General features: G+C 52.7%; 5 protein-coding genes across 5 annotated transcripts; 2 read left to right on the forward strand and 3 right to left on the reverse strand.

Moving 5' to 3' along the window:
* Window positions 1-363: 363 nt before the first annotated feature.
* N7515_004098 (uncharacterized protein) lies at window positions 364-1,781 on the forward strand (the record flags this gene model as incomplete). The annotated part of the gene is made up of 2 exons (XM_056664842.1): window positions 364-415; window positions 466-1,781. The coding sequence occupies 2 exons, from the start codon at window positions 364-366 to the stop codon at window positions 1,779-1,781; spliced, it is 1,368 nt and encodes a 455-aa protein (XP_056523899.1).
* Window positions 1,782-2,124: 343 nt separating this feature from the next.
* On the reverse strand, window positions 2,125-2,927 carry N7515_004099 (UPF0220 family protein; the record flags this gene model as incomplete). The annotated part of the gene is made up of 4 exons (XM_056664843.1): window positions 2,125-2,188; window positions 2,247-2,344; window positions 2,427-2,687; window positions 2,829-2,927. The coding sequence occupies 4 exons, from the start codon at window positions 2,925-2,927 to the stop codon at window positions 2,125-2,127; spliced, it is 522 nt and encodes a 173-aa protein (XP_056523900.1).
* Window positions 2,928-3,597: 670 nt separating this feature from the next.
* Window positions 3,598-4,300, reverse strand: fes1 (Hsp70 nucleotide exchange factor FES1; the record flags this gene model as incomplete). The annotated part of the gene is made up of 2 exons (XM_056664844.1): window positions 3,598-3,843; window positions 3,902-4,300. The coding sequence occupies 2 exons, from the start codon at window positions 4,298-4,300 to the stop codon at window positions 3,598-3,600; spliced, it is 645 nt and encodes a 214-aa protein (XP_056523901.1).
* A 1,373-nt stretch (window positions 4,301-5,673) lies between these two features.
* Window positions 5,674-7,486, forward strand: act1 (actin). Its single transcript, XM_056664845.1, has 6 exons — window positions 5,674-5,707; window positions 5,828-5,858; window positions 6,073-6,128; window positions 6,281-6,311; window positions 6,411-7,182; window positions 7,246-7,486. The coding sequence occupies exons 1-6, from the start codon at window positions 5,701-5,703 to the stop codon at window positions 7,474-7,476; spliced, it is 1,128 nt and encodes a 375-aa protein (XP_056523902.1). The 5' UTR covers window positions 5,674-5,700; the 3' UTR covers window positions 7,477-7,486.
* A 1,600-nt stretch (window positions 7,487-9,086) lies between these two features.
* Window positions 9,087-11,621, reverse strand: ade1 (bifunctional aminoimidazole ribotide synthase/glycinamide ribotide synthase; the record flags this gene model as incomplete). The annotated part of the gene is made up of 3 exons (XM_056664846.1): window positions 9,087-10,690; window positions 10,753-11,280; window positions 11,342-11,621. The coding sequence occupies 3 exons, from the start codon at window positions 11,619-11,621 to the stop codon at window positions 9,087-9,089; spliced, it is 2,412 nt and encodes an 803-aa protein (XP_056523903.1).
* Between the last annotated feature and the right edge of the window lie 100 nt (window positions 11,622-11,721).

Here is an 11,721-nt window from a genome sequence, read left to right on the forward strand (position 1 = left end):
GACTTGGAAGGACATTAGGGATCTATATTCTAGGCTCACACCCTCGCCGACCAGTCTTTCAATACCTATCTTTCCAGCCTACATTGCAGCCGAATGAATGAACATAGATGCACTCAGAATAAAGCTAATTCACAATGACTTTACAGTCTACCCGCTACTTCCCCTAATACTTTCTCTGTGGTCTTCCTTTCGTTACTTTGTTTGATCTATGACGCACGTGACCGCGCGTGAATCGAGCGCGTCTGTGGAGATGCGGAGATAAAGCAGATCGACATTTCCAACATTGACCAAACAAACACACGAGTGCACACTTCTATCACCATGCAGAACTCATGAAAAGCCTACCAAAACCCAGATAACAAGATGATTGTCTGGTCGGGGTCAATTCCGCTCAAGTCGGGCTCCAGCTTAGAAGGTAAAGCCCAACGCGCATCGAATCTTGTTCGTCGCTGACAACTTGCCTAGGGATTCGACTGGTCGATCCCCATTCGTACGGGCAGTCCGAGTTATCCAAAGAGTCCCAACTGCGTCTCCGCAGCTTCGTCAATCCAGCACTCATTCCGTTACACGCGCGTGCCGGTCCCAACCTCGAACTGCACACCTCGCACGCGGGGACATCAAAATGGCTGCAGAGCAAACTAACGGGTTCCCTCTGGGCAAACGGAGAAGGGCCATCCCTCCAACAATCTCTCCAATGCCCAGCAGGCCTTCTTCTCTCTGTGGAAAATAACACCAAAACAACCGGCAAAGCCGCAACAACCCTCCTAGTCTACGGCGTGCTATCCAGCGCATCATGCACACGCCCACCAACCCCACCACACTCATCACCCTCCGACCTTCCAGGCCTTAGCAACCCCCAGCAGCGACCCTACGAACTACGCATTTACGCAGCACCTCTCTCAACCGCCCGTCTCGCCCAAGCCCAATCCTACGAACCCCCACCCTCAACCATAACGCAACCCACCACCACCCCCCGCTGCGCAGAATTCCTCCCAGACACAAGCTCCCCAAGCCCAAAACGCAAAAGAGTAGCAACTCTCTTCGAAGTAGCCGCCCAACACCACCGCCGCGTCCGCCAACGAGGCGGCGAAGCCGTCTCCCAACTCATGGCACCTTCAAGACCAACCTCCTCATCCCAAAACCTCCAATCCCTCCGCATAAAGCGCGAAGAAGACGAATCCCCCCTCGACAAGATCGTCCCGCATCGCGCCCGCTCCGCTTCAATCGGAACAAGCCTGCACCGCCCCATGCGCAGCCGCGCAACGCCAGGGCCGATTGTAGATCCGCAGAAGCGTGCCCCAACGCCAAATCCATTCTTGGATTCTGCCTCTGGTTCTTCGCGCCGTACACCAGCTCCGCAGGCGACTTCTTCACTTCCTGACGCGAAAGAGCATTCCGCGCCTGGCTCGCCGGCTAAGGATCCTGATACCGTCGTTGCGGAAAATAAGAATCTCATCACCCGTACTATCCTGACGTGTATGCGACTCTATGGCTTCCATCGTGCGAATCCGCGCTCTGCGACGAATAAGTCTGCTGCGGACGCTGAATCTGAACTTCCTGGTGCGACGCCTGCGCCGGAGATGCGTGAGACGCCGGCGCCTGGTGCCAGTGCTGATGACGATGAGTTTAAGGCTATGTACCATGCGACGTACAAGGCTGCGGCTTTTGCACTACGAAGGTATTTGAAGCTGGTGCCTGGGGTTGCGGTTTCGGTCTTGGAGAAGGAGAAGGCTATGACTTGTATTGATGAGTTGTTGAGGTTGTTCTGTGAGGAGCATTGAGGGGAGGGAATGGGGGTTTTATGATTTAATGATTGCATATATGGGAGGTGTTTGGGGCTTCTGTGGGTTCGGTTCTTAGGCGTCCTCTTATGCAAAATTGCAATGGCACTTTTGATAATTTACTTCTGTACCTCGTGAGGTAGCTATCCCAATGGGCTTTTTTTACTACCTAGAGGTAATCTCCAGAAGCATGGAAGTTACGCCTCGACCTGACATATGTAGAAGAAATGCATATGATTTCATGTTACAGCGCCAATCCCAGCAAAATATACGCAAGCGGCAGAACATCACAGGAAGGAAATCAAATAAAGTATAAAAACACGAGCTACACCAACCAGACCAATTACAGCGCCAGATTGTAGGTGTAATCATCCTCAATGTTCTGCGAGACCCAAAGGACAATCGAACTAGACATAGCACCGTCAGTACACACTCACAACCCACACCTGCAGAACAACAGCATACCTAAGCATAACCAACCCATTCGCCACGATATTCGCAATACCAAAGTAAAGCGTCTGAACCGGGTATTCCTTGATAAGATATTTGAGAACGAAAACCGTCTACCAGATACCAATTAGCACACCACTCAAATCCTCTCCTCATCACCACAAAGGTCACCACAAAAAGAAAGGAAGTACGTACCACACTACCCGCAAGCCCACCCGCCAACAACGCGAATCCCAAAAACAGCACGAATCGCGCCTTCCACGCGACGCCGCTGCCACTATAACTGAAACTATCAGCTTGCAGCCGGCTCTTCTCGATTGAGTTGATAACCAGCATGCCGAGCGCAGAACAGATGCCGGGGATCCAGTCGACGAATTTGATGTGTACGTCTGAGCCGTTGCGAGGGCTGCGTGAGAATGAGGCGACGTCAATTAGGAAGAAGAAGCCTGCTGCGAACTTTGGTTTCAACAGTTAGCTTAGCTGGTTATATTGGGGGTGTGTGTTATGTAGGAATGCTTCATAGGCTGTGTTGTAGGCTGGGATTGGCGCTGTCGCGAGTTGCGGCTGGATGGGGGTTGGGGTTGGAGAGGTGCTTACTAGGGCGCCGGCGACGTAGACTCCGCCGTTGCGGACGGAGGAGTTGTTTAACCATTCTGGCTTTGAGAAGCGGAAGAGGCGGTTGCTTGAGGAGTCCATCTTTGGTGGTTGTAAGAGGTGGTGGTTGTGAGGGGTGTTTGCGCGCTGGGGAGAGCTCGGGCTGGTCGGTGCAATGACGATGTTGGACGGATTAATGTTGTTCCGGTGTATCTATATCTGGGGTCGAAATGAATATTCATAGGTGCATTTACAGGGATTGGCCTATTATTTCTTTATTCTCCTTTGCTTGTTTTATAGATCTTGATAGTAGTAGATTAGAACTGTATAGGCTGTACCGAGGCCATGCTTTGACTGTCCATGCCCGGGATCATTGACTATATAACAGCATAGCAGATGGATTGGGTGGAAACTCGTAATGGCATTTAGTTTTCAGCAGTGAGACAGAAGTCTCTGGGTATGTACAGTAGGATTCATTCATATGCTCAGGGCAAAATATCAGTAAAGACCATGGCGATGCAACTTTTCAGGCAACCATATAACCAACGCCGACCATTCAAGAACCTGCCAATGCATCCGGTGATCGCCAGTGGCTACCAGCAAATAGTGAGGCCTAGCATTCGTCGAAGTGCTCGTGGCAGGCTAGCTGTCACAATGCAAGTGCTGGCATGTCAGACGCCAGCCCGCGGGTATGCGCCCATTCAACGGCCATCTTGCCGCCTCTGTATGTAACGTATTCTGACTTTTACAGTCTAGTCACAGCCGGCTTCCTTCACGCCGAGGACTCAATCAGGTGGGAGCGCAGCTTGTCCATAATAGCATCGATGGCCTCCATATCAGCGGCATCGGTCTTATCGGTGGGATAGCCCTCAGGCAGGCTCTTAGTCAACTCGTCCATGGCAGCCTGGTGGTTGCGGACTCCTGAGGAAATAGCGTAGATAGCCTTCTTGCGAATTGCATTGTCGGTCTCCGTGGTAGCAATGGAAACGAGTGTGGGGAGCGCATCCATTTGAACAAGCTAGCGAATATGTCAGTTCTATCATTCTATCACTCAAGTAAGTTGGACCTCTGCGTACCTTATCCTGTGCCTTGGGGTTATTCTGCACTGCTGTACCAACACACCAAGCCGCGTAACGCCTGATCTCGGGCTCCTCATGCTTGAGCAGCTGGACTAGCGGCGCCCACAAATTCAATGGCTCGAGGTTATTCGCATTATCGATGCCTTCAATCAGCTGCTCGAAATTGTCGAAGGCGATCAACTTGTTCTCTAGGTCGGACTCGTTATCGTGCAGCACCTCCATGGCTGCCTTCATAAGGTCGGCCTCTGAAGGACCGCCGAAGAGTGTGTTGATCATCTGCGGGGTCAGCTGCGATGCAGCAGCTTTCAGGTCTGGTGTTCTGTCTTTGCCTTCGGTGCCGGGGGCCTGGCTGTTGGCGACACCCCATTTGAGGAGGTTGTTCATATCGGGATTCATGGTGGGCTGGCGGGGTAGTGGTGTTGTAGGTGTGTAGTGCGGTTAATTTCGGGGAGGAGTAGTGAGTAATGATAGTGATTGAAACTGTAATTGCAGATTTGAGGTTATTTTTGCTGTATATTAAAGAGTATTGTTCAGTCGCAGTTTTCCAACTATCAATAGATCCAAGGAAAAAAAGCTGCTGACATAATATTCTGACGTCGGGACTGCGGGACAGCGGTGGATGGCTCTGGGCGATTCGGAGGCATTCGATCATGTGACCTGAATTTCTCCAATGCCTGACCGAGTTCTAGACTACGCAGTACAACCTACGCAGCCTTGGACATCGCCTTGTGCATACTGCAGTCTCATAACTGAACTGTGTGGTATGTTAGTTGTGATATGGTGTCGAAGCCAAGTGGATATAACCAGCATAACTTAGTACCACAAAGCATTTAATTAGCAAATTTGAAGATAGCATGCTAGATACGAATTGGACTAAGGCCATGTAGACCAATTTTTACGCAGTATGTAGCTCTTATGCCATTGCTGATCGGCGAGTTGATATCCTACGTGTCGCAGAGTGCCAGTGGCAGAGAGAGAAATGACAGCACGTGATACGTATCCACCTCACCGCCTCACGGTTCACCGGTCCAGAAGGTCCAGTAGCCTCCTTGAGTGAAGGGAAATGGCGGTAACGGATTCTTGATCTTCAGTCTAAAACTCCTACGAGATAGAGGAATCCTTCATACGCCCTTATACTTGGATACCTAACCCTGTACCCTCTGATTACTCTCTGGATACGAATACGTGTCCACCCAAATTTACCCCAAAAGTTGAAGTCTGGGTCAGGGTGATGGGGCGCCTATACTTAGAACGTGTACGCCACCTGGGTCATCAGCAAAGGAATGGGAATAATACGCAGTAGAAGCATGTCTTGGATGCTTTCTCTCTTGACACTGTGTATGCATTGTAGCGTAATACAACGGTTCATAGTACATTTCAACTATCTCCTGTGTATACAGTAAAGAGGGCGCCTAACTCAGTTACGTGTTCCCCGTACCCAAAACAGTCTGGAGGCTCATCTCCCAAGCTTGTCCACGCAATCCTTTTAGGTTGACAAGATTGAAGAGGGGGAAGGGATAAAATACATAAATCAAGACTGAAATCATTCTGCCTTAACAAACATTTGACATATAAAAAAGAAGAATTCAACACTTGTAGATCGGAGGGGGGAAAACATAAGAGAAGCCTCAGGCAGCGCACAATCCCAGCCATCACAAACCCCTCTCCACTTCTCTCTCACTCTCTCTTCCTTCTTCCCTCTCTCCCCTAATCCCAACTATATCCCTCTAACCTCATTCCATCTTTCTTTTCTTTTTTTCTCTTTCCCCCCAAAGTTCCTTGTTTAATCCGTCACAATGGAGGGTATGTCGTTTCTGAATGTTGTGGCCACATCATCAGCTTCCCCCGGAAGCTGCCCCCCTAACTGGCCCAGCTTCGAGCCTTGTTGAATTGCGCAAGACTAACCCATAATTCTCATCACAGAGGAAGTTGCTGCTCTCGTCATTGACAATGGGTATGTGAGATCTTTTTCCCGAGAGCTCCTGGCTGGTATTTGGCCTTGGTCATCAAATCGCTCGGTCGCGGTCGTTCGCCACATCCCCCTAATCGGCCACGATGCAAGATGGGGGGTTTCCTCCCAACGGCCTTCCACCACCCTCCACAACGGCCAGGCGGCGCTTTAGAACAAAAAACTGTCTGGACTATGATACTGATGAATTGCGATTTAGTTCGGGTATGTGCAAGGCCGGTTTCGCCGGTGACGACGCACCACGAGCTGTCTTCCGTAAGTCTACCCCCACCGAACGAGTTCCCCCCTCCCTTCCATGCAAAGGCCGCCAACCCACCAACCCACCAACCCTTGCGTCCGACCCCTCTTTTGCTTGGCTGGAGAAAAGCTGTAAATTTGAGTATCAAGTAACTAACGAAATCGAATAGCGTCCATTGTCGGTCGTCCCCGTCACCATGGGTAAATTCTCCCCCCTATTTTTCGTATCTCTTGGCTGTTGTTTTACAACATTTCCAGCCAATTGATATCAATGGAAGCAAAATACTGACCCCTGCGCAGTATCATGATTGGTATGGGTCAGAAGGACTCCTACGTTGGTGATGAGGCACAGTCCAAGCGTGGTATCCTCACGCTCCGTTACCCCATCGAGCACGGTGTTGTCACCAACTGGGACGACATGGAGAAGATCTGGCACCACACCTTCTACAACGAGCTCCGCGTTGCCCCCGAAGAGCACCCCATCCTCTTGACTGAGGCTCCTATCAACCCCAAGTCCAACCGTGAGAAGATGACCCAGATCGTTTTCGAGACCTTCAACGCCCCCGCCTTCTACGTCTCCATCCAGGCCGTTCTCTCCCTGTACGCCTCCGGTCGTACCACTGGTATCGTTCTCGACTCCGGTGACGGTGTCACCCACGTTGTGCCCATCTACGAGGGTTTCTCACTTCCCCACGCTATCTCGCGTGTCGACATGGCTGGCCGTGACTTGACCGATTACCTGATGAAGATCCTGGCTGAGCGTGGTTACACCTTCTCCACCACCGCCGAGCGTGAAATCGTCCGCGACATCAAGGAGAAGCTTTGCTACGTCGCTCTCGACTTCGAGCAGGAGATCCAGACCGCTTCCCAGAGCTCCAGCCTCGAGAAGTCCTACGAGCTTCCCGATGGACAGGTCATCACTATTGGCAACGAGCGCTTCCGTGCTCCTGAGGCTCTGTTCCAGCCTAACGTTCTTGGTCTCGAGTCTGGCGGTATCCACGTCACCACCTTCAACTCCATCATGAAGTGTGATGTTGATGTCCGTAAGGATCTGTACGGCAACATTGTCATGGTAAGAAGAGTCCCACCTGGAATCGCGCAAGATCCCGACTAACATTGTCTTTTTTCCTTCCAGTCTGGTGGTACCACCATGTACCCCGGTATCTCCGACCGTATGCAGAAGGAGATCACTGCTCTTGCTCCTTCTTCCATGAAGGTCAAGATCATTGCTCCCCCCGAGCGCAAGTACTCCGTCTGGATCGGTGGTTCCATTCTCGCCTCCCTGTCCACCTTCCAGCAGATGTGGATCTCCAAGCAGGAGTACGACGAGAGCGGTCCTTCGATCGTTCACCGCAAGTGCTTCTAAGCGTCTCGTTGCACTTTACTCGTCTCGCTCGTACTTTACTGGTGTATCAAAAGGCAGGATGGAGGCACTGGTGGATTGCAAGCGTTGTTGGACTCGCATTATCAAGCGGATAGCCTGAAAATGGAACCTCGATATTAGTGGAATAGAGTCGGTCGTTTTCTTTTTGTTACTCTTTGCCTTACTCTTTTCTTCGCCATCCATCTCTGCTTCGAAGCTTTTCGTTACACTTTTCTCCTTTCAAAGTCCAATGCCCGTTTGTTCTGGTTGTTTGCCGACAACGGTGTGACTGTAGGGTGAGGATGTACATGGCCCCGGACTGAGGTTGTGTATCGTTTCGCCCTCGACGTTTGCCGACATCTGTCTTTGTTCTAGCCGACCATTGCGTTGTATTTTCAAACTTCGAAATTATGTCCATTGTAGTCTTTTAAGGCTTTTGTTTTATTTGCAGTCATGTATCTTGTACTGTGTAGCAATGAAGGTATCAACTGGACCATTTCAGGAGCTTGTTGTTTTCACGTTAGATATGGGTCGAGGTCAGATGTATACTTCGGGGTTCAATGATCCCATTGCTCCGCCCTATGCTGATATCTTCCGTTCTCCCTTGATCCTTCTACATATCTCACACACCAATAGATAAGAGTGGGAAAGAGTCCTAGACAGGTTTCCCCAGCCGAGAATGGCTGTCGCTACAGCCTACACCGAGTCAGCATGCCTTTCCTTTGACCTAGATGCCCTGGAAGGCCACTCACTAGGTTGTTCAAGGATTTAGCGTTGTAAGGGGAAAATGACCACTCTCTTTATGCCCTTTGCCTGTAAGAACCTCTGCAACTGCGAAATCCGGGACTCTTACCCATGACGATTGTCGATTCTCGTGGCGAACCCATATCTGCAGATTACCTCCGACCAGATCCACTCAGCTTGTCAGCCATCATTTTCCCCTGTTGGCTCTCCCTTCAGTGGGCGTGGCTTTCCAAAACCGCGTACAGCACATTTGGAACGTCGTTTTCACTGGTACTGCTCAACTCCCAAACGAGTATGGGTCTGGGGTCACTCTGGAATGGTCCAGGCACGTGCTCTCTGAGTGGGTGGTTAGAGGCCACGGCTCTGAAGGGAAAGCCAACAGGGAAGATGAGGGCTGGGTGGAATCTGGTCAGAGCTGAGGTAATTTGCAGGTATGGGGTTTTCATGGATAAGGTAAGGGTCCCGGGTTCCGCAGCGAGGTGCAGAGATTCCTTAGAGGCAAAGGGCATAAAGACAGTGGCTAATCTCCCTGCAACGCCAGTTCCAAAGGCTACCCCGTGGCCATACAGGGCATTCCCAAAGATGACGTTCGGATATTCAGCCAAGTCCAACGCAGCGGCTTCTCTTGGGATGCATTCTCAACCTAATGCCTCCCCTCGTCATATGGTGTACGCAGGGACTATACTAGGTAATAGGGCCTCGGAAACAATATCGTGTAATGCTTGGAACAGACCGAACGGGGATATGATTGGAAGCAGGAGAATAAAATATATTGTAACCAGAAAAATTCTATAGATAACCAGACCGAATGATTTTCTCCATTCTAGCATAAAACATCAACAAATTTTAAGAAAGCATCAAATCATATATCACGCAGACCAAGACTCAAGTCCAGAAAGCACACAGCCCTCTTCACCCTCACCACGAGCACGAAGCTCACCAACCCGGTAAACCTCCTCACCAGCAGCCTCGAAAGTCTTCCGAATATCCGCCTCGGAGGCAGGGTCGACGGCGATAATCATGCCGACACCACAGTTGAAGGCACGGGCCATCTCCACAGAGGAGACGTTACCAGCACGCTGCAGCCAGGTGAAAACAGAAGGCTGCTGCCACGTGCTGACGTCCACCTGGGCAGTGAGGTGATCCGGTAGCATGCGGGGGATGTTTTCGACGAGACCGCCGCCGGTGATGTGAGCCAGACCCTTAATGGAGGCGCCGTGGGTGTTGAGCGCTTTGAGGATGGACTTGACGTAGATGCGGGTCGGGGTGAGGAGGGCGCGGCCGACGGAGACGCCGGCATCGAGACCGGGCATGGAGAAGGGGGCGGGGTCGGTGTAGGAGAGGCCGGCGCGCTCGACGATCTTGCGGACGAGCGAGTAGCCGTTTGAGTGGGGGCCTGAGGAGGCGAGGGCGAGGAGGACGTCGCCGGTGCGCATGTTCTCTGTGTGGGGGAGGATGGCGCGGGCGTTGTCGCCGACGGTGTTGATGGCGCCTACGGCGGCGCCGACGGCGTCGTAGGAGTCGTCGATGAAGAGGCCGGGCATTTCGGCGGTTTCGCCGCCGATGAGGGCGCAGCCGGCTTGGACGCAGCCGTCTGCGACGCCGGTGACGAAGGCGGCGGCGGTGGGGACGTCGAGGTGGCCGCAGGAGTAGCAGTCGAGGAAGAAGAGGGGTTCGGCGCCTTGGACGACGAGGTCGTTGACGTTCATGGCGACGAGGTCGATACCGACTGTGTCGTGGATGCCGACGGAGTGGGCGATTTTAAGCTTGGTGCCGACGCCGTCGATGGCGCCGATGAGAGTGGGCGAGAGAGGGTGGTAGGCGGAGTTGGCGGCGGGGGAGGAGAAGAGACCGCCGAAGCCACCGATGACGGCGTCAGTGCCGGGGCGCTTGGTGCGGCGGACGGAGCTCTTGATCTGGTTGACGAGCTCGTTGCCGGCGTCGATGGAGACTCCGGCTTGGGCGTAGGTGAGCGAGGTGTTGGCGGTCTGGCGGAATGCGCGGTGGGCAATGTCCTTGCGGTAGAACATGTCCTCGAAGCTGATGGTCTTGATGCCTTCGTAGCTCTTGGCAACTGCCTCTTCGAGGGTCGAGGCAGTAGCGGTAGAAGCGATCACACGGCCTCCAGCGGTTTGCAGCTCGTTGCCGGACAGAGTGGTACCGGCGTGGAAGATGAGAGTGCCAGCGGGCTCGGGGGCCAAAGTGATGGTCTTGCCCTTGGCGTAGGCATTGGGGTAACCGCCAGCAACGGCAATGACAGTAGTGGAGAATTTGGGCTCAATCTTGATTGAGACACCGTCCAGCCAGTGGTCGGCGCAAGCCACCATGATTTGAGCCAGATCAGTGTCCTCGCTGAGCAGAGGCAGCAAGGTCTGGGTCTCTGGGTCTCCACCACGGACGTTGTATTCAAGGACCTTGGGTCCATTCTTGGTCATCATGAGACCGGTGAACAAGATACCAACGAAGGGGAAGCCTGAAGTTCTCTAAATTAGCAACGTGATTCCAGGCACGCAATTTGCTTTTGTGTCAACGTACCGTCCTTACGCATTCCGTCGACGGAAGGCTGGATGATGGTGCGGTCAATCTCATCCACAACCTCCTTCGGCGCAATGCGCGTAGGCGCGTAGCAGCCCATGCCACCAGTGTTGGGGCCTTGGTCACCGTCAAAGATGCGCTTGTGGTCCTGTGCGGGGGGAAGAGAGCGAATAGTGTATCCATCACTGAAAGTGAGGATGCTCAGCTCGTCACCCTCGAGGTACTCCTCGATAACGACCTCGTTGCCAGCGCTGCCGAACTGGTGGTCCACCATCATCTCCTTCAAGGCCTTGTGGGCCTCCTCCTTGGTAGTGGGGATGATCACACCCTTACCACCAGCCAGCCCATCGGCCTTGATGACCACATTGTGTGAAACGGAGTCGAGGTAGCGGCGTGCGGACTCGTAGTCAGAGAAGTTTCCGAACTCGGCGGTGGGGATCTGGTGGCGCTGCATGAAGTCCTTGGAGAAGGTCTTGGAGCCCTCCATACGGGCAGCAGCCTTGGAAGGACCGAAGCATCGAATGCCGACTGTTTGAAGACATAATGTTAGAATAATTGGGCGTAGCGAAAAATCGCATGAGTGACTCACCAGCTTGGAAATAACCCTGGATGCCATCGACGAGAGGCGCCTCGGGACCAGGCACCACGAGGTTAACCTGATTCTTCTGCGCGAATGCCACAAGGCCCGCGTAGTCGTCACCCTTGACATTGGCGTTGGTGATCTTGCTGTTGGTACCAAGGCCAGTCCCGCCGTTTCCAGGTGCGACGTAGACAATGTCGACGAGAGGAGACTGGCTCAGCTTCCAGGCGAAGGCATGCTCACGGCCACCATTGCCAACAATGAGAATGCGCAATTGTTCGGAAGCCATGGTTAGAGCAGCGTCTCGACTATGGAGGTATTAGCATTAGTATTGTGAAACTTCCGCGGGGTATGTAGTGCCCCTCCATGGGAGTGAGGCAGAGGGCAAT

The sequence above is a fragment of the Penicillium bovifimosum genome (assembly GCF_028826915.1).
Source record: "Penicillium bovifimosum strain IBT 22155 chromosome Unknown utg000003l_segment0_segment0, whole genome shotgun sequence".
NCBI lineage: Eukaryota > Fungi > Ascomycota > Eurotiomycetes > Eurotiales > Aspergillaceae > Penicillium > Penicillium bovifimosum.

Coding starts and splice junctions, on each gene's coding strand:
- act1 (XM_056664845.1), top strand. Junction 5,859..6,072: donor GCTCTCGTCATTGACAATGG/GTATGTGAGATC, acceptor ATTGCGATTTAG/TTCGGGTATGTGCAAGGCCG. Junction 7,183..7,245: donor TGTACGGCAACATTGTCATG/GTAAGAAGAGTC, acceptor TTTTCCTTCCAG/TCTGGTGGTACCACCATGTA.